The sequence below is a fragment of the Procambarus clarkii genome, chromosome 22, assembly GCF_040958095.1.
Source record: "Procambarus clarkii isolate CNS0578487 chromosome 22, FALCON_Pclarkii_2.0, whole genome shotgun sequence".
Lineage (NCBI taxonomy): Eukaryota > Metazoa > Arthropoda > Malacostraca > Decapoda > Cambaridae > Procambarus > Procambarus clarkii.
In genome coordinates, this window is record NC_091171.1 from 46,209,702 (window position 1) to 46,236,298 (window position 26,597).

Here is a 26,597-nt window from a genome sequence, read left to right on the forward strand (position 1 = left end):
ACTAGGTTATCACTTTCTTCGCTAGTTTTGGTGGACAGGTTGGTGACGAGCCTTCAGGCTCAGCTGGACTTGTGAAGCTGCTTCTCCGTTATCTTTTGTCAGTGTGTGTAAACTGGACATTGTGGCTCAGTAAACCACAATGTAGGACAGAAAACAGGAGATACTTTTTGACCCATAAGGTTATAAACCCATGGAACCGCCTAGCCGCCGAAACTGTCAATACTAAGACATTAATGCACTTCAAGGTCCGGTTAGAAGAATCCCCGGTAAAAGTGGGGGTACCTGGGACAAGACACTGGCTTCCTGTCCCCATCGAGGCCATTAGATAGATAGGGCCCTCAGGTCAGCTCAGATGAATACTTTAGACTTGTATCGAGGTTCCCTCGTGGGCACACTACTGACCTTCCCCAGGATGCAACCCCCACAACTTTTGCCTAACTCTGAGGTACCTATTTACGGCTAGGTAAACAGAGGCATTGGGTAAAAGGAAACACGCCCAACCGTTTCTGTCCCGCTCGGAAATAAAGAGTCCAGGATCCCGGAGTGTGAGTCGAGAAGGAAGCCAACTGTGTTTGGTTCATCTTCACTTCATTGATGCCATCATTGTGGTATCAATGAATCACCTTATACATATTGATACAAATTTCAGGAGTCTGTAGTATGAAGTATTCACGAGTATTAGATGAAGTCTGCTGCCAATTCAGGTCTTCCTGGGACACTTCAGTTGTCGCCTGTCCCGATTCTTCTAATTCATTTGTTATGGCCCGTAAACAGTGTGCACACTGACTGTCTGTGTGTGATTTAGAAAGAGATGTCGTTGGCCTTATTGTTACACATGAGGTCACTGTTGATGAGGTTCACCGCCTGGCCAGTCTTCATGGACAACCAGAAGCCTTCTACTGAGGTGCTCAGCCATTAGCCTCATGCTGTCTGTGTCACTGTTAAGAACATCACTTCCTCAGAGGTCATCACTCCCAGGCTGACTCACGTAAGGTGCCAACCGACCACATGAAGGCTCTGGCACTCAGCTCTGGCTTCATTCCATGTCTAACATAATAGTAATTTATTATTAAAGTTTATAATGAATACAAAATAATAATATCAATCGTTCTGTTTCCAGAAACAGCTTGCAGTTATCTTTCGGAGGTTCAGTGCTGTTCCAAATGAATAATCTAAGTCAAGGCATATAAAGACGGTGGACAAATAGGAGAGGGAGGGGGGCTGGGGGGGGGGGGGAGCAAGTGAGTAGCAATTCATCACTGACGAGAAAAGTTACCAGATTTCCATTTACTTTTACAATTTTCACTTTCAAGGAAGAAAACATGTCTAAATATAACGTTTAATTCTGATTGGTATTATATTAAAAAACTATTTGCTATTCATGGAAAAAATAAAAGAAACTTCAATAAAATTACTTAAGTTAATGTCCGTTTTTCGTGTTATATTGCATGGTTGCTTAATTTAATTTAAAATTATTTTAATCTATATGCTTAAAAATCAATCTGTAAATTTATAATCTATATGAAAATAACAATATGTGTAACTTTTTTGCTCCTGTGTATTAAATGTTATTTACTAATTCTTTACTCTTCCAAAGTATATAAAATAGCTATTAGTCCCCACAAACTTTCCAGAGTAAACTTAAATTAAGTAACTCCATAATGGGAACAGTGAGTCACAACAACGGGGATGAAAATAGGACAGTCAATCCAAAAATCTGAAAATCAAAGCATTTATGACGTTTCAGTCTAAGACCAATAAGAATTCTTGTAATGCACGACTTGATAATAGTCAGGTATGGACCGAAACGTTGTCAATTCTTTTCTCACATTTGTGGGTTTGGTGTCCATAATGGGGACACGTTCCCTTGTCTTCCCCTGCCTCACTCTGCGCACCTCAAAGTTAATTACAACAGCATGAGGATCTTGCTGAACGCCTTGATAATGAGTACGGTTGGGAGGTCATAGGAGACTACAAAATGACGGCATTCTGATGAGTCGCCACTGATTTTATACCAAGGTTCCCTGTAATGCTTGAATTTGGTACAACAGGGACGCCAAAGAAAACGGAAAATACTCAAATTCACTCGTTTTCACGTTGAAAATTGGTAATAATTGAAATAATAGCAATTTTCTTTATTTTTAGGCATAAACAATTACTTATTACCCAGGAACAAAATTCGTTTTACAGTGTGTAATTGAACAAGTTTAAGAAGTTATGTCTGTAGGTGGCAGCGGGTAGTTGGGCGCCCTCGGGAGGATTGGCACCACCTGAGTCTCCCTCGGGAGGGTTGGCAGCTCCTGAGTCTCCCTCGGGAGAGTTGGCACCACCTGAGTCTCACTCGGGAGGGTTGGCACCACCTGAGTCTCACTCGGGAGGGTTGGCACCACCTGAGTCTCATTCGGGAGGGTTGGCACCACCTGAGTCTCACTCGGGAGAGTTGGCACCACCTGAGTCTCCCTCGGGAGGGTTGGCACCACCTGAGTCTCACTCGGGAGGGTTGGCACCACCTGAGTCTCCCTCGGAAGGGTTGGCACCACCTGAGTCTCCCTCGGGAGGGTTGGCACCACCTGAGTCTCCCTCGGGAGGGTTGGCAGCTCCTGAGTTCCCCTCGGGAGGGTTGGCAGCTCCTGAGTCTCCCTCGGGAGAGTTGACACCACCTGAGTCTCCCTCGGGAGGGTTGGCACCACCTGAGTCTCCCTCGGGAGGGTTGGCACCACCTGAGTCTCTCTCGGGAGGGTTGGCAGCTCCTGAGTCTCCCTCGGGAGGGTTGGCAGCTCCTGAGTTTCCCTCGGGAGGGTTGGCACCACCTGAGTCTCCCTCGGGAGGGTTGGCACCACCTGAGTCTCCCTCGGGAGGGTTGGCACCACCTGAGTCTCCCTCGGGAGGGTTGGCAGCTCCTGAGTTTCCCTCGGGAGGGTTGGCACCACCTGAGTCTCCCTCGGGAGGGTTGGTACCACCTGAGTCTCCCTTGGGAGGGTTGGCACCACCTGAGTCTCCCTCGGGAGGGTTGGCACCACCTGAGTCTCCCTCGGGAGGGTTGGCACCACCTGAGTCTCACTCAGAAGGGTTGGCACCACCTGAGTCTCACTCAGAAGGATTGGCACCACCTGAGTCTCCCTTGGGAGGGTTGGCACCACCTGAGTCTCCCTCGGGAGGGTTGGCACCACCTGAGTCTCCCTCGGGAGGGTTGGCACCACCTGAGTCTCCCTCGGGAGGGTTGGCACCACATGAGTCTCCCTCGGGAGGGTTGGCACCACCTGAGTCTCCCTCGGGAGGGTTGGCACCACCTGATTCTCCCTAGGGGGGGGGGGTACATCCCGAACCGCCTTCGGAAGGGTAAGTACAATCTGAGTCGCCTATTGGAGAATGCTATAGCCTGGGTCGCACTCGGGATGGTTGGTAGAACCTGTGTCGGCTTTGGAAGGGTTGGTAGAATCTGAGTTGGCCTCGGAAGGGTTGGTAGAACCTGATTCGGCCTCGGGAGGGTTGGTAGAATTTGAGTCGGCCTCGGAAGGGTTGCGGTGCTCCTTAGTCGCCTTTGGGAAGTATGGTGGACCTGTCGAGTCGCCCTCAGCTGAATAGATGCTCCTACGCCACCCTCGAGAGGATTGATCCTCCTGAGTCACCCCTGGAAGGATTGGTGCTCCTGAGTCGCCCTCGGAAGTGTTGGAACCTCTAACACGCCCTTACGAGGGATGGTACCGCTAAGCCTCCCTCAGGGAAGAATTACGCTCCTGTGCCACTTATGGTTAACTGCGAATTCTGAGCCACGTCGTCATGAGGGTTATAACCTTTGCAGGAGCCGCTCTCGTGAGGGTTAATATCCGGTCACTCTTGGAGCTTTGTTCCCCTGAGATTCTCTCTGGAAGATTGGTGCCACTGAGCAAATCTAAGGAAGGTTGATGTTACTGAGCCATTGTTAAGGAAGTTTATACATTTAGAGGAGTTCTCGCCCCGGAGCTGCTCTCGAGAAGGTTGATTTCCATGAAATGCTCTCATATATTGTTCATGTTTCTAATTTAGGGCCAACGATAGCACAAATGTCCGAACGTGTCCTGGCGTTCGCAAACTATTAGGCGGATGCTTGGTAATCCCTGGTGTCCCCCTGGAAGGCGAGCGCTGAACCCCATCCCACACAGAACCAACTGAAAGTCTGTCCACACCCAATAACTCCGGACGATAACCATCCCGTGAACTCTTGGGTATAGCCGAATAAAGTCGTCTAACTAACGGCAGACTCGCTATGGCCGCTCTATGGGATTGATTGACAGTTGAGAGGCGGGCCGAAAGAACAGAGCTCAATCCCCGCAAGCACAACTAGATGAATACACCTAACTTTACATCGAAATATGAACAAACCAATTTTGAGTACACTATGTTAAAACTGATGAAAGCGTTTGGACGAGGAGGGGAGGGGAGGGGAGGGGGACGGTTGCCACTCTAACAAGCCTGGGCTGAGGTCGGGGTTGCACACGTGTGAATCATGTTTTCACTTATAAACAAAATTTGGCGGCTGGATTTACTAACATATTTGACCCTTGTTTATGAGGACGGGCTGTCTTGAGCCGCACTCGGGAGTGTTAATAAAACCTCTGAACCATACTCAGGAGGGTTGGTACCTTGAGCGGTATTTGGGAGGTTTGGTGCTCCTGAGTCACAACCTGGAACGGCCCTCGGGTAGACTGCTAGTTGTATGTTGGGACTGGAGGGTTGGCGGGGACACTCACCGAAATATGTTTTCCGCTTCTTAGTGTGTATGCATTGATAGTTTACTAAAGTATGCATACAGATTGGATAGTAAGCTGTTGTGGTGTCTTTAAGAACCAAATGAAGGGTTGACGCTCATGAGCGGCCCCTCTGCGAGTCAAAGTTATATAAAGGGTCCGCGGGTGGCAACCGGCGACACTCCTCGCCGCAGTCATGTGGCGCCAACACCAACTTCTCTCGTGTCTCCTCCTGCTGTCCGCCGCCCTCCTTGTGGGTAAGTTTATTATCTTATTAACCACTTTTCAAGGTGGGTTGATTTTATTTAGCTGCTGTTAATAATTCTGGGGACATTTCTGACGGGGACCTTTGACTGAGAATGACTTTATAATCTTTCTGGAGGTTGAAACAGACCAATTATTGACATCTTTGTCCACAAAATGAATCTATGTCTTATCATAGGAAAGTAAATATCGTATATACAATAGTTTGAGATATGAGAGGTAACTGAGGAGCTGAGAAGAGCACATGGAGGGGAACACCACTAGCTGCAGGAAACTGTGTCAGATGTCGCCCGTCTCTCACAATACACGCTCATCATCACAATAATATGTTCCAACCCACATTACATTTATTTTGATGACCTACACGGCATTACTGGTGATAAAATAGTTGAGTTGCGTACATTCTCATTAGTAAAAATACTAAATTCTTGCCTACCCAGTGGTCACGATATCCATTAATGGCGTTGGTTTGATGTTGAATCAACGTTGATTAGGTGTTGAAATGAAGTTGATCCTAGATATTGTAGCCACTGGGTTATAAGAGCCCACGATGTTGCCAGTCTGCAGGAATAGTACCGGGACTTAATACCAGAAAATAGTTAACATCCTACAATAAACTAGCCGCCTCCGGCGGCAACAGTCAAATCGCGCGCGTTTATTAACTTTTTGTGTACTAGGGAACTGCTTAGTTTGGTAGATGGTCGGTTGGTAGCCTACCATCCAACCTGTACAGTGGCTTAGCGTCTGAACTTGAGCCACACATGTATACAATATTGAAAATATTTGATGTTAAGGAAGTCGGTCGAGACATGCGCTAAAAACCCTTGGTGTGCTTACCTAATATTGAATATGAAGGAGTGAAGCCTAGCTTATTTTGCCCTGCCTTCTGTCCTTGATGTATACGGGAGGTATATTAACTTTTTTGACAAGCCTGTCCTTAAATTTGTGGTTGGAGGTGACTTTTACAACTTCTTTCAGTGCATTCCACTTGTTGATCACCTCTCTGAGGCAGAGAACACGACACACTCGAGAGAAAACCTAAGCAACGTGGAAGTTTCAGCAGATGGAGCAAGGAAGCGGCGTAATGACCTATATATGTCTGAAAGCCGTAGAATCAGTCTGGTACAGTGGTTTCTAAATAATGTAGTGAAGCTAAATACAGTCATTGCGTACAGGCTACGAATATGTCCTTACATTTCTTCAACACATTTTATTTATATATACAAGAGTTCTTACATTCTTGTAAGAATATATGATCTCACAAGATGAATTCTTGTAATTTGCGTTTCCAACTTCTACTTGTTTGGTTTTCTCTTGGTTGTCCTTTTCCATCTGGTCTGTTCTCTCAGTATCTTGTATGTTGTGATCATACCCCCATCCGTTTCTTTTCGGTTCAAGAGTTGAGATATTTAGTTCCTGTAACATATCTTCGTAGCTTAACGCTCTTAGTTCTGGCACTAATCTTATTACAATCCTCTGTACTATTAAATTTTATTGATTTACCTATTTACCTAAAAGCCACTAACACTAGTGGCCTCGCCGAGGAAAGGAAGCCGGCGGCTTGTCGAAGATCTTCCCATTTCACACAGAAATCACAATAACGTGATGTATCAAATGAACAAATCCATTTCATTCCATTGAAAAACGTTTCAATTCTTTTAACCATGTCGTAGCTCAGTCGATTAAGGCAGCGTCTGGGATGCTCCTCGGACGCAGGTTCGAATCCTCGTCACGGCCTATGTGGATTTGTTCATCTTCCCATTTGTCTTGTTGTTTTCTAGTTGTACAGTACTTTAAAAGTTAAGTTTTGGCATTTACGGCTTCGGCGGGTAGGCGGTTCCATGGGTGGTTCCAATTTTTCACCTTGAGGGTGAAAAATTATCTCCTGTTTGTCCTACATTGTGGCTTGTTGAGCTTGAAACCGTTGTTCCCTGATTGTGTTACATTTGACTTTTTGAAGAAATATACCTGATCGATAACCTCCAAATTTCTCAGTATTTTAAGTTTCGATGAGGTCCGGCTTGTGATGCCTGGTTTGCATTGTTGCCCTGTGGCCCTCAACCGGTCTTTCATACGAAATACGGTAGCAACACATTGCTGGGTATACCTAAGCTTGTTAATAAAGAAAAACATCAACCGTTCCTGATACGTGAGTTGATTTAGCTATGGAATTATTTTTATTGCCCGGAGTTGCACTTTCTCCAAAGCAGTTGCTTCATAAAATAATAATTTCAGATCAGTGTGGCATATTTTACTGTTGGTCTAACATACGCTATCTTGAGGTTATCTTGAGATGATTTCGGGGCTTTAGTGTCTCCGCGGCCCGGTCCTCGACCAGGCCTCCACCCCCAGGAAGCAGCCCGTGACAGCTGACTAACACCCAGGTACCTATTTTACTGCTAGGTAACAGGGGCATAGGGTGAAAGAAACTCTGCCCATTGTTCCTCACCGGCGCCCGGGATCGGTCCCGGGACCACAGGATCAGAAATCCAGCGTGCTGTCCGCTCGGCCGACCGGCTCCCAAGAAAATTGGAAGATTGGACTACGCTAGGAAGATTGTTTTGAAAAAAAAGTTATTTGGGATTGCAAATGTTTTGATGTTTGCCAGCGACCCATATAGTTCCGATGTTACCCAATTTGCGTGCCTTTGATGTTAGTGCTGTAATTATTTCCACCCCCAAGTTTCTCTTTCCGATTCCTGTAGTTGCCGTTGTAGATTCCTCCTGGTTTCCTTCTCCATTTCCCATTCCCCATTACTTTATTTTTTATTTATATAAAGAATTCTTACATTTTTGTAAAGCCACTAATACTGTTCCACACTGCCTCCTGTGTGGAACACAGGAGACAGTGTGGAACTAAAGGCTTTCTAGTAATCCAGAAAGATGCAGTTAGCCTATCATTCTCTTTTTTTTTCCTCTGCTGTCGTTTTAACATTTTGTAATAAAATTCCTGCAGCTTCTTAGACACTATCACAAATATCCGTTCCAAATTTTCCATTAACTTCCTGACAAATTGATGCAAGATTGTCACAAGAAATGTGGACACTACGTGTTAAAGGTTAATGCCTCCTGTCTGTCCCTTCATATGAAGGTATGTCTTCAGTCTTTAAAATCTTCAAGTTGTCTGGTAGTTTTATATGCTCAGGTGAAGCATTTTAGATTATTGAGAGATTTGCTCTGAGCTTCACTACATTCTTTAGAAACCACTGTACGAGACTGATTCTACGGCTTTCAAACATATATAGGTCATTACGCCGCTTCATTGCTCCATCTGCTGTAACTTCCACGTTACTTAGTTTTTCTCTCGAGTGTGTCGTGTTCTCTGCCTCAGAGAGGTATTCAGGCTCTCGTTTGAACGCTTCCTGGAAGTATCTTGTATGTCTCCCTGTTTTGTCTCTGGTCCCCATGTCTCTGGTCCCCCATGTCTCTGGTCCCCCATGTCTCTGGTCCCCCATGTCTCTGGTCCCCCCATGTCTCTGGTCCCCCCATGTCTCTGGTCCCCCATGTCTCTGGTCCCCCATGTCTCTGGTCCCCCATGTCTCTGGTCCCCCCATGTCTCTGGTCCCCCATGTCTCTGGTCCCCCATGTCTCTGGTCCCCCATGTCTCTGGTCCCCCCATGTCTCTGGTCCCCCATGTCTCTGGTCCCCCATGTCTCTGGTCCCCCATGTCTCTGGTCCCCATGTCTCTGGTTTAGTCTAAATACCTGGGCGTGTACAGTCTTTTTCCCGCTTGATGTGACTGTGTACCAGTTTCAATTAGTCTTGAGCAAGGCGAACTGTGTTGCTGTTGTTCTTAAAGTATTGCTCCTGGTTTTTACATATTCGTCCCCTGTGTGTGGTTTGGTAGGTTGTGTTTAGAGGGTGTGGAGGGTGGGTTGTGTAGGTGGGAAGGTGTACTCACCTAGTTGTGCTTGCGGGGGTTGAGCTCTGGCTCTTTGGTCCCGCCTCTCAACCGTCAATCAACAGGTGTACAGGTTCCTGAAAACCTGTACACCTGTTGTGAACAGGTGTGAAAGTGTAGGTGTGTGTACTGTAACAGATTACGTTATTTAAGTAGGTTAGTTGTCTTATACATTACTGTACATCGCTGTATATGGTGGCGTGTGTGTGCGTAATTTATAATCTTTAGACTCGCAATATTTGTAAGACTTGCTTGAGGGGAAACGAAGGAGAAGTAGTGAAGATGATATGGATGCCAGGAGAGATGAGAGAGAGCTCAACTGGCCGCATAATCTACCCTGCCCACCCCCAGGGAGGCGAGGCGGTCCAAGGGTAGGAACCAGAAACTGGTGATCTAGGACAGTACCCCCACCTGAGGCAACTTCCAAACTCTCTCTCGATAACGAATAGGCGGTCCATGGCCTATATTATATCAACATACTGTATGACACACTATGATATCAACACTATATCAACACAGTGATGACACATTAAGATTTATATTGTTTTTTCTGCTGGTATTATTTCTGCAGTTACTACTTCTGCTACGATGCATACTTCAACTGCTATTGATGCTGCTGATGATGTTAGTACTGCTTTTGAATATATTGGTCATATAATTTGAAAACTTGGGTGACTTCAATGTGTCGCCGCTTCACTACAAGATAGCCAGACACCCGCACTACAACCATATTGCCAAGAAAACCCGAGTGCTGTGCAACTTACAGGAGGAAACACGAAAAACAAAAAATGGAATCACCGATCAGTCTGCTGTCTGGAAGAACTTCACCTGCTTGAGCAAGCCCGTGAGCTCCTGGCTGTAGGGATGCTACCTTCCTAGTAGGATGACCCATCGAAGGTTATTATAAGCTAGATGACAACGAAAAAGTCCAGCATTATACCGCAAGAAATAAGGCATAAGTATCTTGAGGAAATTTATAAAGAAGCCGGAATTGAATTGGATAACATCTACACTGATGGTTCAGCGAATTCTACTACTAGTAGGATTAGTTGAAGGGCTGGAACAACATACACTATAATTAGGAATAATTTCTTTCAAAAAGAAAATGAAGAAAAAGCACGTTTTGAGAACTGCCTCTTCAACACAAGCAGAGCTAACTGCCATTGTTATGAAATTAAGTTTCATTGAAAGAAACACCAAAGGTGCAGTGATCTGCACTAATACAAACGCGGCACATTAATGTCTTAGGAGAAACCGTACAGAGAACCTCGCGATAGTCGCTGAAATCAAGAGAGCTGTGAGAGTACTGACCAATCAGGAAAGAGTCGTCAAATTCCTGTAGATCCCCTCCCATGTTGGAGTCTGTGGAAATGAACGAGCAGTTATGCTGGCTGCTGAAGGTGCTAGCGGAGACCACATTAAATACTTCATACACAATACTTCTACGAATTAGAGGTATTATCAGGCAGCATCACCGTGATAAGGTAACTGAGGAAAGGAGGATAGAAGCACAAACCAGTAAATCTGTGCTCTGGTACAATGTGGTTGCAGCTGGCAATCTCAATCATTATGGATGAAGAGGTGGCGGCCACTGGAAAGAATAAGTAATAGCGTGAATTCGTTTTGGATACAAATATCCATGGAGATTTGGGATGGGAACAACAGTTGAGCAGAGGAGGTGCAGAATCTGTGGTGAGTGACAGACACCGCCTTGACCACTACCTAAGAGAATGTGAACATCTAAGAGACATTAAAAATGTTTAGCATAATAAACCTACATTGTTGTATTTAGGAAAACACTATTTGTCATATATTGATACTCTTTATAGATTACCCCACTTTGCATCCGCAAGATAACGCAACTTTAGGGGTTGGTAAATTTTTATATTGTTTGATAATTTGTTCACCGGAGACAGTTAATAAAGTCCCAGCTGTGTCTGGGTACAAGTAATTATTAAAGTGTAGCTACAGGACCAGAACTGCGTTCATGGTGTCTCGTCTTCCCACCTGGCAGGATGAAGAACCCAGCGTATTTTCTTCCTATTGTGGGGTGTTATACATGCTGCTATGGCGGTATGTCCACTCACAGGATGAGTGGCGCTGCGGCGCTGCCCAATAGCCCCGCCCGTGACCCACACTGCCAGGTGAAGCCCGTTTTCTGTTTCCAGATTACGACACGCAAGACGTCAGAAATAAGACATATTTACAATTTATGCCAAAATTATATTGTCAAACGACGTGGCTGGAGCTATGCATAATGTAAATAATAATACATTTGCATAATATTACAAAACGAATGACCAAGTGCATTTGGCGAACGTATATGATAGACAAATATTATAAAAATGTTTCCTCAAAACATTTACCCATCACAAACTGCAAGGAAACATAATTGAGTTAGAATACATGTAGCCACGACCAGCACAACAGGTGTTCGAGGGTGTTGGTGAATGCCAAATGGAGATGTGTACATTGTTATTGTATATGTAAGTCCAATCCTGGAGTATGCGGCCCCAGCATGGAACCCGTACCTTGTCAAGCACAAGACGAAACTGGAAAAAGTTCAGAGGTATGCCACTAGGCTAATCCCAGAACTAAGAGGCATGAGTTATGAAGAAAGGCTGAGGGAAGTGCACCTCACGTCACTGGGAAAACAGCAGAGCTCGGGGAGACATGATCACCACATACAAAATTTTCAGGGGAATTGACAGGGTAGACAAGGATGGATTATTTAACACGGGTGGTACACGCACAAAGGGACACAGTGGAAGTTGAGTGCCCAAATGAGCCACAGAGACATTAGAAAGAACTTTTTCAGTGTCAGAGTAGTTCGTAAATGAAATGCATTAGGCAGTGATGTGGTGGAGGCTGACTCCATACACAGTTTCAAATGTAGATATGATAGAGCTCGAGAAGCTCAGGAACCTGTACACCAGTAGATTGACGGTTGAGAGGCGGGACCAAAGAGCCAGAGCTCAACTCCTGAAAGCACAACTAGATGAGTACAAGTTATTACTAGTTGTCCTTTAGCGGGGAGGGGGGGCACGCGCCTACTTCACGATCATGCTACGTACATGTACTCGTGTACGCTATAGTCTTCACCTCATAGTTAATTATTAGCCACTTACTACTGTTTACTTTTAGTTTATTATCATAACGCATTAGCTTCTATTTACTTTAACTTAATGTTCATTACAGTTTAGTTTACTATTGTTCAATTAGTTTGTTTATTTACTCATATAACTATTACTTTAGTTTATCACAATTATTTTCCTTAGTCTGTGTTTCGCTTGACCTCATAAGTGTTATTGGTGGTCGTCATTACCTGCCAGATGATGACCATGTTGACGTGTTCTCCAGCCGCTGACACACGATGCTGGGCCCACAGCCTCGAAACTCTGCTGCTGACTACACCGGTGTTAACCGTTGTTGTACATACATTCCTTCGCACACTAGACAGATAAAGCAGCGTCTAAACTATTGTGTGGTGGCAGGTTTCTCCCCAGGTGAACACTCTGGGGAGTGTTACTGCTCTGACCACAAGACAGACATCTGTCATAATTACCTAGTGGGAGTCTTGAGTGGTGCTTCTACCTCCTGAAGACTTTATCTACCCTCCCCCCCTCCGTCATATCCCCCCCCCCCCCCCCGTGGTCTCTGGCTGCATCTGTCGCGGCACAAGTCACTTTCGGCTGCACAGACTTTCCTCCGTTAGGAAAGCTTAATTGGTATTTATTGCCTCCTTTTTCCTCTTCACAGCTTTTCCGCTCAATTTTCCTGAGACTGGATGGATGGCAGTGAAGCTTTCCGTCAGGGGCCAGATTCAGGAAGGTACCTGCGAAGGTTTTTCTTCTTAGCTACGAATGTTTTCCTTCTTAGCGCCTTCGTGGTGGCTACGTCGGGTCTTGCTACCGTCAGGCTGCACGGTAGAGCGACGGTCTCGTTTCATGCAGGTCGGCGTTCAATCCCCGACCGTCAAAGTGGCTGGGCATCATTCTTCCCCCGTGCCATCCCAAATCCTTATCCTGACCCCTTCCAAATGCTATATAACCCCGAGGCGCGAGGTGCCGTTCCGCTTATTATTTGTTTATAACTTTCTCTGACGCGTGTCTGGCTTCATTAGGGGAAGGGGTGGAGTGGGAGGTGCCTACGTTGCTTGTGTTTCTGGCGCCCACATGTCACGTCTCTGCACTTTCTCCATCGTCAGTGTAAACCACCTGGTCCCTCCTTCCCGCAACCACTATCACTACTTCAACCACCACCATTACTATTCTTATTAATTCTCAGTTCTGTAAGATGCTTCACTATATTGGTCTTGATTAATGTTTTCTTCCATTGGTGGCTCGTGGGTTTAGCACTTGACATAGGATTCAATTAATAATAAAGGTACTGTACGAGAAGAACACGTACTGTGGTAGTGTATGAGGCTGAAGGCTGAGGTAGGAAGCCATGACACACTGAGGGTTGTCTTCGGCTACCGCGTACTCTTCCAAAATATTGTGTATTTAAATAACGAGCGCAATGGGCTTTGAAGCCAATGTTAAATGATTGCCAACATTCTTACAAAGCCACTAACATGAATTGTCCAATAATAATATAAATATTGTAAGTTATTGTATTTAATCACTATGAACAATACCGAAAGGCGCTACATATTTCAGCACACACATTTGTTTGTATAACCGACAAAATCTATTGTTATATAGATTTTGATCTATGTCCTCCACCCACCCTGTGGAGGAAGTAGTCCATGTGGGCCCCTGGAACTGTGTGTGTACTAAAGTGTTCTTAAGCAATCTACATGTGTGGTGAACTGTTTGGTCTTGCAAACTAAGGGTGTAAGCTACAGTAGGCACATTTGGGCTACGTGGCTACGGTTTTGGGTAATGTATCATCACGAACATTTCCTGAATATTAGAGATTCAATTCTCTATTTTTTTTCGTTCAACGCGGTTTGCGCGCGCCGCTCTGACTTGAACATTTCGACATAACCTATCCCCCAGCCACCATAATTTGCCGTAGCCTACTTTTTTTACATCCAATGTTAAGCTAATATAGTCTAAGCAAACCTAATATTCAAGAAAGAAATCTAATCTTATAATCGGCTATCCCTCACCTATAATTAAGCAAATTTAAACTAATCAACCCAAATGTAACTAAACAAAACTAATGTACCCTAGGAATCTTCTTGTATTTTTATGTTTCCAACTATAAGGAGAAAGCGCCAAGCCACCACGTCTCTTAGTAAGATCTATAAAAGATCAACTTGTTTCCAAGTGTTTCCTCTTGTTAAAGCTGTGATACCCTTCCTTGCTGCCACTTGTTGCTTCCAGCACAAGCTGGGCAACTCTCACTCTATTTCCCATTTCTATACTTTCCTTTCACCTGTGTCTCTCCATCGTCTTTACTCCCAATTTATATATAATATATATATAATATATTTTATATAATATATATATAATATATTATATATATATATATATATATATATATAGTATATTATATAAATATATATATATATATATATATATATATATAATATATTATATAATATATTATATATATATATATATATATATATATATAATATATATATATATATATATATATATATATATATATATAATATATTATATAATATATTATATATTATATATATATATATATATATATATATATATATATAATATATATATATATATATATATATATATATATATATATATATATATATATATATATATATATATATAAATTGGGAGTAAAGTAGCTGGAGAGTAACTGTATAAAGCAGATCCAGACAGGGTATGTATTATGAGCTATTCATGCCCGTGCCACCTCTTGGGTGGCTGAATATTTATCAGGGTATGAAGAAGTGCATCCCAAACCTTTGTACGGTAACTTACCACTAAAGGTGTGCCGAGTAATAAAGTATATTTGCTGGATGGATAGTTAGCTATTGTGGTGGCCTTAATAACCCTCTCGCGGTTGATAGGCGTTAACTCGAACACAGGTCCCAACCCAAGCAGACGTACGTCAACCTTTGCAATAATTCCGATGAAAATTAAAATTTCTCATCATGTCCTCATTTAGTAGTTGGAGACAATTGAATATGATGAGGTAGAAACTAGTGAGGGGGTCGGAGGATGTTCCGTGAGCCGGGGTTATCTAATATGGTAGCTGCTATAGCGGGTCTGGGCGGCGGCGTCACCTCTCTCAACCTCTACGCTTTCTCCCAACATTATCGCTCGTATTTCACTTCCTGTCTTCGTCTTTCCCTTCCTAAATGAATGTAATAGTGTCATCTGCGATAAAAATGACAGTAATTGAAGGAAGATTTTCAGTGATTGTAATTCCTCAGTGGCTGGCAGGGCGAGGCTCCGCCGTCTTCAGGTCAGAGTCCGGGTTAATGCTGTATTGTGTGCCTTTTACGGCTCCCTTCAGCCATCATCAGTCATACTTTTCACGCACTTTCATATTTTATAGTATCCTTTTGTTTCTGTAGCAAGAAGATGAAATGGTGAATTACTTATTTTATATACAATTTGTAAAGGTTTTAATTGCTGGTATACAGCCCAACGTCTTGTGACGTCTACAAATTAATATGTGGTATATATGTTGTCTAAGGAGTGGTATGGTGATAACTTACTTATAGTAGTGACAGTTATCTTATTTTTATTAATATATTAGGTACATCTGCATTTGTGCAGCTACCCTAGACTATATGAAGGGGAGTACAGTGTGTCAAAAAGCTAGCTACGTGATGCTAAAAAATCCCCATCACACAGGATGGTTAGTCATACAGAGGTATGTGATGCATCATACAGAGGCTGGGTACATCATGAGGATATCATCAACACAAGAGTGAATAAGGTAGCAGTAATACTAAAAGTCCCCCATCTCGCAGGATGGTTAGTCATATAAGGCCATATGTTCAGTAGCCTGCACTGGCAAATTTTGGGTGCAATATGAGGATATCTTCAAGAACACGAGAGTGAATAAAGTAATTGCAAAGCTCTAGGTACCTCATGCCAACGGGTCTGAATGATCTAAATACTGGACATTCGGTGATGTAGTGTGGGTCTAATTCAACTTCATCTTTGTTACACTCTAATTTGGCTGCAATGTTTGTCTCATTATGATGGGCGCAGTTACCAACCCCGACTCGTATATAAAACTCTATGGGATATTATTCGCCTGTTTGTACTCATGGGTGTTGAGCTCATTGGTCCTGAATCTCAATTTTCAATAGACTAGTGAACTTGTTCACTAGGCTAATGTGTTTTCTGCTATATCATTCCTTGACTCTGTGTATGGAGTCTGCTTGTGTCACTTCAATGCATAGTTTAAACTCTTCTTCACTTCACTGGCTTTATCCTGAGGCACTTCTTTCCACCTGTATCCCTCGTCCCTGCCCCTTTCATCTAAATAATTTGTCCTTGTCGATTCCTTCAAATATTCTGTATTTCGTAATCATGTTTCTCCAGTTTTTTCTCTTCCGGTGTTGAAGAAATTGGTGTATGCTTTGTGGCTTTCTTTACGCAGCACACAAAATAAATGTTTTGATGTTTCAACGTGAACTTCAGTCATTAAATGTTAATTTTGTGAGATTGGCTGATGTTTGGCCTTCAGAGCAGTTGTATAGAGCTCGACGTCGTCATCAGCCGATTTCTCACCTGGCAGGCACTATGTGCACCTGTATTGATATAACGAGAAATCTAGCCCTTGCGGGGGAGAAGTCGGTGGTGGTGGAGGCGTGGGTTGTGTTGGGGTGTGGAGGGGGTGTAGCTGGGGCGTGCAGTTAGCGTCTGCCGGAGGAAAGTGGCAGGGGAACTGAGAGGGGGGTGGGTGGGGGCGAGGGTACACTTAGCGGTGATAGAACTTGTCATTACATGGACTTCCTTGTATGTTCTTTCAAACGCGGGCGTGTTAACTTGAAATATTTCTGCTACGGCAACTTGTATACAAGTTGTATAATAGTCTGGTGGTGTGACTATAAGGCCCATCATCAGCGTCGAGGGTTATTAAGGCAGCCATAATAGTTTACTAAGCAGCCAGTTCGTATGCTGCAATCCTGGAGAGTATTTATGAACAAATTTAAACTTGTATAATTGTGTGTACATTGTGACTATAATTTGTGGAGATAAGTGTATTTCCCTCGCAGCAAAAGGCTTAGGCTCCTGATTATGCTTTTGTAGCTGTGTGCATCGTTCCTAGATATTGTTGAAATCATTATAACGTAATGTCAATAACTAAAATAAAAGTGTTCGTTTAATCTGTAATTAGTTGTATTACTCTTAATTATATTAAATATATATCAGTACAATCATAAGCGAGGGATTCTGAGGATTATTAAGACATTTTATATAATATTTTTATTGTTTATTAAAGAACATTAATAAGTTATTTAAGATGTTGAAGGCAAGGATGTGTGTGTAAACCCCAACTGTTGCAGCTGGCAGCCTGCCGTCGCCCCTCCACCACCACCAGAGGGACAAGCGCGCCCTGCGCCTCAACGTGCCCTGCATCGCCAACGGAGAGTTCTACCGCAACCCGTCAGCCAACCCTGAGAAGGTCTGGAGCCTCGGGGAGTGTTCCAAGTACTACCTTTGTCTCGGTGAGTCACAGTCCACGGTCCCGGGTTCGAGTCTCGATCGAGGCACAAATGGGTTGTTTCTTCCACCTGCTACCTCGCTTAGACCTAGTAGTAAATAGATACATGGGAGTTAGTGGGATGCAGTGCGTGTGTGTGTGTAATTACCTAAGTGTAGTTACAGTATGAGAGCTACGCTTGTGGTGTCCCGTCTTCCCAGTACTATTTGTCGTATAACGCTTTGAAACTACTGACGGTTTTGGCCTCCACCACCTTCTCGCTTAGTTTGTTCCAACTGTCTACCACTTTTGTAAAAGAAAACTTGCTAATATTTTTTCTGCACCTATGTTTCATTTGCTTGAATCTGTGTCCTCTTGTTCGTGAAGTTGCTGGTTTCAGGAATTCCTCTTTGTCAATTTGGTCGATTCCTGTTGGTATTTTGTAAGTGGTGATCATATCTCCTCTTGTTCTTCTATCTTCTAGTTTTGGCATGTTCATCGCCTCTAGTCTCTCATCGTAACTCTTGTTTTTCAGTTCCGGAAGCCATTTTGTAGCATACCTTTACACTTTTCCAGTTTATGTGCTTCCTAACATATGGGCACCATACAACTGCTGCAATTCCAATTTTGATATCACAAAAGTCATGAACAGTTTCTTGAATATTTCACCATCCATATAATGAAAAGCAAGTCTAAAGTTGTAAGCTGTCACCAGAGGAACACATAAAGAACATTGTGAATTTTGTATTATTATAATAATAAAAAATTCACAATGTTCTTTATGTGTTCCTCTGGTGGCAGCTTACTATCCAAAACCACCCCTGGTCTCGTTCTTTATTAGTTCTGTAATTCCTTTCCACTTAATTTGTAAGTTGTGTGTGGTCTATTTTCTCTTATTCCTCATTGAAATAACACCACCTACAGAACAAGTTTTTATTCTTGCACAAGCGGAATGGAGATAAAGGGTGAGTGAGAATGGGCAGAAAACAGAGAGTTTCAAAGTACAGTAATATACTGTACTCAAACACAGATGGCATTACAACTAAAACAAGCAAACTTGGAGAAAGGTCACAAGAATATCATGATATGGTAGAGAACTCCATATTGACTCCAGAGTCCATGCGGGCTACACTTAAAAACTGTGTGTGGCAACAGGCGGGGCTTACAGAATCCTTAAAGAATACAGTAATGTTCCGGGTTGAATAGCCTTCAGTGCGGGTCGTGGCTCAGGGGTATGGCGTGCATTTTGCATTAAAGGACACTGGTTCAGTCCCCCATTCTGCTCCGGCGATTTTCTCAATGATATATTACGCCACTGTGATTTTATTGTGTACTTTTCCTCATGTATGGAAACTTCTATCGCCTTCCAGTGCCGATGAGCTTCCAGTTCTCATCCATATACATCTTCCTGTACACGGACAACATTACAGCACTTTTACATGTACACACCTTCCTATGTATGTGGACTCCAGCACCTGTACATGTACACACCTTCCTATGTATGTGGACTCCAGCACCTGTACATGTACACACCTTCCTATGTATGTGGACTCCAGCACCTGTACATGTATACACCTTCCTATGTATGTGGACTCCAGCACCTTAACAAACACATAGGCTACCGTATAATAATATTTACAATTTCTACAGACGAAGAGGTATACGAGTTCAAGTGTTCCGTCGGGCTGCTGTTTGACATCGCCCGTCAGATCTGTGACTTCAAGTCCAAGGTGTTCAACTGCGACACACATGTTCGTAAGTTAATGTTCACGGTTTCCTTTACCATTATTTTTGTTACCATATGCCAACATGTTTTAATAATAACACTGTTGATCACCATCGTGAGGGCCTGACTCCTCATGTTTGTAACATCTAGCTTATTTTTTATTTGTTTTAACACTGATGGCGAACAAGGGTAAGACGAGTGGCCAGGGAAGCCATGGCCAGAATTCAACAAGCATGTGCACATTTATTTACGAACCTGAGGCCAGATTCACGAAGCCGTTACGGAAGTACTTACGAACATGTACATCTTTCCTCAATCTTTGACGGCTTTGGTTACATTTATTAAACAGTTAATGAGCTCCGAAGCACCAGGAGGCTGTTTATAACAATAACAACAGTTGATTTGTAAGTTTTCATGCTTGTAAACTGTTTAATAAATGCAACCAAAGCCGTCAAAGATTGAGGAAAGATGTACAGGTTCGTAAGTGCTTGCCTAACTGCTTGGTGAATCTGGCCCCTGTGCATCTTTTCTCAATCTTTGACTGCTTTGTTTACGTTTATTAGAGAGTTTACGAACATCGGAACTTCACAATCAATTATTATTATTGCTATAAACAGCCTCCTACAGTGTTTCGTTGTTGTTGAGGTGCCACGACAATCGAGGGGTCGGATGCGCTCAACCCTCACGTCGCATAAATTAAACAAAGTCGTTAAGTTTAGTTCATTTATTATGCACCCCATACCTATCCTGTGGGCGGTAGTGAAAAGGGTTACAGAGGCTCATAATGGGCTCAAAATTCATATAAGCTAAGCAAATTACAATCTTGATTAGCTAGTTACAAAAATTTAATGTATACAGTATTGTTATATCAACAATGGGTTCGAGACAGACCACAAGTACAGTCTGTAAGCTGAGCAGCTGACATGTGGAGAACTAGTTTCATATTTGATCCGGTATTTGATTTCATATTTGGTAGGGAGCCGGTCGGCCGAGCAGACAGCACACTGAACTTGTGATCCTGTGGTCCCGGGTTCGATCCCGGGCGCCGGCGAGAAACAATGGGCAGAGTTTCTTTCACCCTATTTCCCTATTACCTAGCAGTAAAATAGGTACCTGGGTGTTAGTCAGCTGTCACGGGCTGCTTCCTGGGGGTGGAGGCCTGGTCGAGGACCGGGCCGCGGGGACACTAAAGCCCCGAAATCATCTGAAGATAACCTCAAGAGTGATGTTTATCCTGCAAATTTATTTATGCAAATATTCAGTGGAATTACCCCCCCCCCCTTTCAGTGGGCAGCGGTGAAAAGATTAGTCACAACAGTTAGTACCTACAGTTAGCAAACTGGAGATATTTGGCTTAAATTTATGATAGGTCATTTTTGAATGGAATATTTACACATTTCTTTAAATGTTACGTTAGGTTAGGAAATGTTAGGTATGCTGTGAATAATAATATTCTTGAATATTTCTTATTTTTTTTCTATATATTTGATCAGGTCTTTATCAGCAGGTAATAAAAAGTCCCAGCTAAATCATGGTTTAGTAAACCTCAAGTCTCGGTTAAGAAGAGATTAATGTCAGCAATGTCATTTTACAGGGCGGTGGTCCCAAGAACCCACCACCGTGCACTTGTCAGGGGCCTTCGTTGGGTTTCTAGTTTTATTTTAAAACGTTGGTGCCAGAATTTTTTTATTGATAAATCGGTCTCACACTTTTTTAAAAAGTAGAAACCTATATGAAGTTGTTGAAGGAACAGTGTATGAACTTAGTTTGAATATACTAGCCTGAAAAAAGTAAGCATTAGTAAAATTATCTTATACCCTGGCCTATGTAAGCTAGCCTTTAGTAATTTTCTGTACATAATTGTTATCCATTAATTTGTCATTTATATGGCCTTTCCTGACAGAGTTGACGACGCCCAGGCCGCTGCTGTCGACGGAGGAGCCCATGTGTCCCTTCGGAGAGTACGCCTGCGGGGACCGGGAGTGTCTTCCATCTGAACTCTTCTGTGATGGCCAGGTTGACTGCAAGGACAGCTCTGACGAGGGCTGGTGTGGTGAGTCCTACCCTCTCTACACATCTCGTTTTTATTTTCAAAGTTCTTGAATCTTCCTCTGCGAGGGTAATTTTACAGTTAGTTTTTCCCAAGAGTTCTATGGGAAGGATTGAATCTTTAGTTCTTCATAAAGTTTCTCGTTAAATCCATAACATTATGTTCTTGTAGGAGAGATGAGTATTTATAATAACACTCTTCCATGGATTCTTGGCTGCTCTAATAGCACACACTAGTGTCAAGTTATTTGATTTGTCGATCTGGATAAAATTTATTTATTTTTGGCTCTTTGATAGATGCGGATAACGACCCGAATGCGGCTCTGCGATGTGACTACAGCAACTGTACCCTTCCTTGGTGCTTCTGCTCCCGTGATGGTACCCTCATACCAGGCAACATGGAGCCCGCACAGGTACGCCCACATACACACCCTTCCACATTAGATTTAGATTTTTTATTCAGGTAAAGGTACATACATTGAGTTACATACATAAAGCTGGATTTAAAGATAAGAGGTAGTACATACAATACCTAAAGCCACTAGTACGCATAGCGTTTCGGGCAAGGTGACGGGGGGAAAAAACCACTTCGACTAAAACTTAATAGTAATTGAGCTAAAAGTATAAATTGTGTTGAAAAAAAGGGGGGGGGGGGCAAGGCAGAGAATAGCAATTATACAAGTTGGTCAACAAACAGCATTGATTACAATGGTAAGACATGGGTTGACATTTAGGGGTAAGGTAGGTTACATGGACTACATTCACAATCGACTTGAAAATGGTCCAGGACGGACTGAAACGTCGTCGCCCCTTCATTTTCTAGTGTGTGGTCTGGTCAACATACTTTAGCCACGTTATTGTGACTCATCGCCTGCATAGGTTACATGGAGTTTAGTAGGTAGTTTTTAGTTTCCATCTTGAACTGGTTGAGAGAGTGATGTCTGGGGCCAGAGTTAGATATTGTTCTGATAGCAACTTTGTGTTGAGTAATTAGAGGACGTAAATGATTTTGGGTAGTAGTGCCCCAAGCACAAATACCATAACTGAGATAAGGATAGATGAGAGAGTAATAGAGCGTCACCAGGCCAGGGCGAGGTACAAAGGAATATAAGGAAACACACACACACTTCCATATAAGGCAAAACACAACTTCCATATATACTACAAGGAGAGGCAAGGTGTTAAATATGCCAAAGATAGAGGGAAAAAGAGGCGATATAATCACTACGTACAAAATAGTATCAGGAAGACATAAATAAGGAATTTTTGAAACCTGCAACTTTAAACCCAGGAGGACATGTATTCAAGATGACACAAAAATGCAAAAAAACAACATAAGTTCTCGTCTTACGAAGAGCTGTAGAAGGATGGAACACGTTAATCGAGAAGGTAGTGGATATCAAAAACCATCAGTAGTTTGAGTCGCATAACTAAAGATTATCGAAAAGATGGGACACTACGAGCGTAGCTCATTCTGTAACTATTCAGGTAATTACGAATTCCTGACACTTTAAATTATGCGCGCGCATTCTGATGGCCACTCTGGGACTTCATATATAACCATGCCCGCCCTCATTCTGCAGGTTCCCCAGATGGTGACACTGACGTTTGATGACGCCATCAACTACGAGAACTGGGACCTATATGCACAGCTATTCAATGGAGAGAGAACCAATCCCAATGGATGTCCCATCCACGCCACCTTCTATGTCTCTCACGAGTACAACAACTACCAGTATACTCAGAAGCTCTGGAACGATGGTCACGAGATTGCTGTCCACTCAATCACGTATGTTGGTCTGGCCGATTTGGGGCTGACTTTTGGGCAGAGCATACAAATGAGTACAGAGTAATGCAAACAATATACAGGGTAGAGAGATTTTGGTTGAACATTAATATAGTTCCTCCTATCTTGGATGATCACTATACAGACACAAGGGCCCAGAGAACTTCTGGACGAACAACGCCACCATCGAGGACTGGTTTGACGAGTTTGTGGGCCAAGCCAACATTATCAACCGCTTCGGGGGCGTTCGCATGGAGGACCTCTGGGGTGAGTTGTCGGTAAAGCCACTGGAAATGGTGTACACTTCAGGGTGATATACGCTAGAGATTGTCTGGAATGGGGGGGAAGGGATGGTTAAATTTCAGTTTAACTCACTTTTTAAAGACGGCTAAGTAATGGCACGTCTCTAAAGAATAGTGTAATATACGGTGACAAGTAGCGCACACTACCTGTTCCTGTATGTGCACAGTGTATGTATAGTATTTGTGAAGTTGATGACAAACCACATGGATTTTGTAATATTTCTATTTAAATCCATATAAGGTGCTACTCAGCACCTTTCCCTGATGCAAGTTTTGTTGTTGTTTTGTGTGTGTCTACGTACGTACTAGGGTACGTGAGTATTAGGCTCACATTCGCTAGCCAAACACACTGTTCACTCGCCACTCACCTTCATGGGATTGCTCCTCAGGTGTTCGTGTGCCCTTCTTGCGTGTGGGATGGAACAGACAGTTCATCATGATGCGGGAGTTTGGCTTCATCTATGACTCTTCGATGGCTGCGCCTTTCTCCAACCCTCCACTCTGGCCCTACACCCTCGACTACAAGATGCCCCACAAGTGTATGGGCACAAGCCAGCGCTGTCCCTCTAGATCCTTTCCGGGCATATGGGAGATGGTGCTCAATCAACTTCAGGCAGGGGTAGGTTTTGGCAGACCAGAGGGTATGTATGTATGTATGTTGTTGTTGTACACTACACTGCATAACGATACCGTGTTTTCCCATGAAATTGTAAAAGGATGTTGTTGGACTTGCAGGAGTACTACTGCGCTATGATGGATCAGTGCCCACCGTCGACGGACGAGGAGGATGTGTATGAAATGTTGATGCATAACTTCCGCCGACACTACAACACCAACAGGGCACCGCTTGGCCTCTACTTCCACACCATCTGGTTCAAGACCAAGCACAACATGAAGGCAATGAAGGTCAGTAGGCGAGAAGGTTGGTTGGTCTCTGCCTCTCTTTTTCTTACACAGATATAGTAGTGTGTGGAGGGATACAGGCAAATCAGTTTTTTTAAGGGATTGAACCGGATCTTGTTTCTTATGAAGGAGGGAACATTCAGATACTGGTATGCTCTAGATAAGATGTACAATGGATGCACCTAAGGAGAAAACAATATTATTAAATATTGCTAAAATTACAAGTAGAACGTTGGAATAATGGAAGTGCCTAAGAGAAAAGCAAGAAACAGGATGAATGCATATAATGGAATAAGGGTAGGGTTAGGAAGAGGAACAGAGAAATAAATGCCACGGGGCTGAGAAAATTACAGGAAGTGCAGGGTTTGTAGAACATGAAAAAAAATTGTAAAGCAGAAAGAGAAAAGTATTAAAGAATCTAAATTGTTAAGAGTTTCTTATGTACTGACAGCGATTCCTGGACGAGTTGGTGAAGATGCCTGATGTGTGGGTGGTGAACAACCAGGAGGTGATCAAGTGGATGAGGGAACCCACACCAAACTCCCAGATGGCCAGCTTCGAGCCCTGGAAGTGCCAGCAGGTGGTAAGTGACGCTCCTCGTAATAAATGTTAAAAAAGATTTGCCCCTTTTGGCATGTCTTCACAGACAGACAGACACTTGTCTGCCATTCAAAATTTGGCCTCACCTCCAACCCTTAGTCTATATATAGTAACTGCTTATAACAAAGTTATAAATTATCACACAACTTCTCGATTGTATTACTGTATAAGCAGTCTCAATCTGGTTAATGTCTTTCAACACCTGTGCACACCAGGATAGAGTATTAAAAAATTCCTGCAACAAGATTTAATTTTTCTTGCATTTTGTCATGCTAACTGTATGGCCCAATAGGTGCCGGCTGAGGACAAGGCGTGTAGCATCCCTAAGTCTTGCAAGCTGAAGAACCGGATGTTGCGAGGTGACCGTTATCTCCACACATGCTTCGAGTGCCCTGATGTCTACCCGTGGCTCAAGAATGAGTTTGGTATTGACTTGTAAGATAAGATGACTTGAGGAAAAATGGAAGCGAAAGAAGGGAAGAAGGTTCTCCGGGAGTTTACTCTGGGAGAAAACAGAAGAGTTGCAAGATTTTTATAGTGTACCTCCCTCCCACTCCATTATAGTTGAGGAAGACCAAATTGTAGAACTGCATGCCCACCAAGGGTGGTTTTGTTAGATGAAAGTTATCATTTATTCACAGTTGAAAAACTGTAATTACTAGACATCCCTTTTATGATGGTAGCAAATGTGTTTGTACAGCTCGACACAGGCTGATCCAAGCAAGAGATTTAACAGTCCTATGACAGGCTTACTGGTGGTGTTTTAATATCTGTTCGGAACCATCACTTGTCAGACTACGTCAAACATTCATAAAATAAAGCTTGGAGCATTCAAAATTTTACTATATAATGCAATAAAATATGAAACAAATATAAAATTACATAAAGCCTTTTGCATTTGCTCAATAATTTTGAGTACGAAGAATGTGTTATAAAATCGTCAGAATAAGATTGAAGTAAATGACAGGCAACTCCCAAATCCACTTCAACTACTCCAAAGGCAATCATTTGGCCACTATCTTTAAGGTGGGTTCATACTGGCAAAACTGTTCTGCAATTTGTAAAGGATGTATACTAGCGCTCCTCACCTGTGTTATTTTCATGGTATTGAGACGTTCCTTTTTTGGGGGATTGGGAGTATATTTTTTAGTAGGTCTATACCAAGTATATTTGGGTTTGAAATGGGGATGTTGCTATGCTTAGATTAGTGTACACCCTTCTGGAACAGATCTCTAAAACTAACAACTTCATATATTTTGTTGTGGTTTCCATATACAATTTAACAGTTACCAACAGGAACTAAATTCCTCTGTTGCCTTTATCATTTGAAATATGAAACGGGCAGATATTTTCTAGTCCAAACTGCCAAAGGACGGAAGACGCGTGCTGTAAAGCACCTAACTGGTGAGAACAGCAGTGTGGTTGGTGTAAGATTATGTTGGTTACTTCCATTAAAAATACATATGGCATTTCCCCCCCTCATGTCAACTTGTTCATGTTTAACCTTTCCTTGTTTGCTGCATCCCCACTGTAACTTGTTACTGTTATTATTCTGTTGATTAAAGTTTATTTATGCAATACCTTTTGTAAATAATCTTTGTTTCTATATTAAAAAAAATAAAAAATAATAATGTTATCTTATTCAATAAATACACTGGTTGGTTCTAGATTATAAACCCAATCTCACGTTTGTGGTATGGTATGAGTAATGTATGTATTGTATTGAGGTTCATTTTCTAACTAAACAA

General features: G+C 42.9%; 3 protein-coding genes across 3 annotated transcripts in view; 2 read left to right on the plus strand and 1 right to left on the minus strand.

Moving 5' to 3' along the window:
• Nucleotides 1-1,661: 1,661 nt before the first annotated feature.
• Nucleotides 1,662-3,304, plus strand: LOC138367568 (skin secretory protein xP2-like). Its single transcript, XM_069329268.1, has 2 exons — nucleotides 1,662-1,670; nucleotides 2,228-3,304. The coding sequence occupies exons 1-2, from the start codon at nucleotides 1,662-1,664 to the stop codon at nucleotides 3,302-3,304; spliced, it is 1,086 nt and encodes a 361-aa protein (XP_069185369.1).
• A 1,400-nt stretch (nucleotides 3,305-4,704) lies between these two features.
• ChLD3 (Chitin and LDLR binding deacetylase 3) lies at nucleotides 4,705-26,168 on the plus strand. The gene is made up of 11 exons (XM_045743834.2): nucleotides 4,705-4,984; nucleotides 17,347-17,508; nucleotides 19,134-19,238; nucleotides 21,113-21,262; nucleotides 21,556-21,671; nucleotides 22,842-23,047; nucleotides 23,190-23,311; nucleotides 23,736-23,965; nucleotides 24,082-24,252; nucleotides 24,701-24,832; nucleotides 25,142-26,168. Exons 1-11 carry the CDS (start codon nucleotides 4,924-4,926, stop codon nucleotides 25,286-25,288), a joined length of 1,602 nt encoding a protein of 533 aa, XP_045599790.1. The 5' UTR covers nucleotides 4,705-4,923; the 3' UTR covers nucleotides 25,289-26,168.
• Mnn1 (menin 1) overlaps nucleotides 24,699-26,597 on the minus strand; it is a 53,573-nt gene continuing 51,674 nt past the window's right edge. Inside the window, exon 12 of the transcript XR_011229353.1 lies at nucleotides 24,699-24,813. The gene's annotated coding sequence lies outside the window, so the exon portion shown is untranslated. The remainder of the gene's footprint in view (nucleotides 24,814-26,597) is intronic.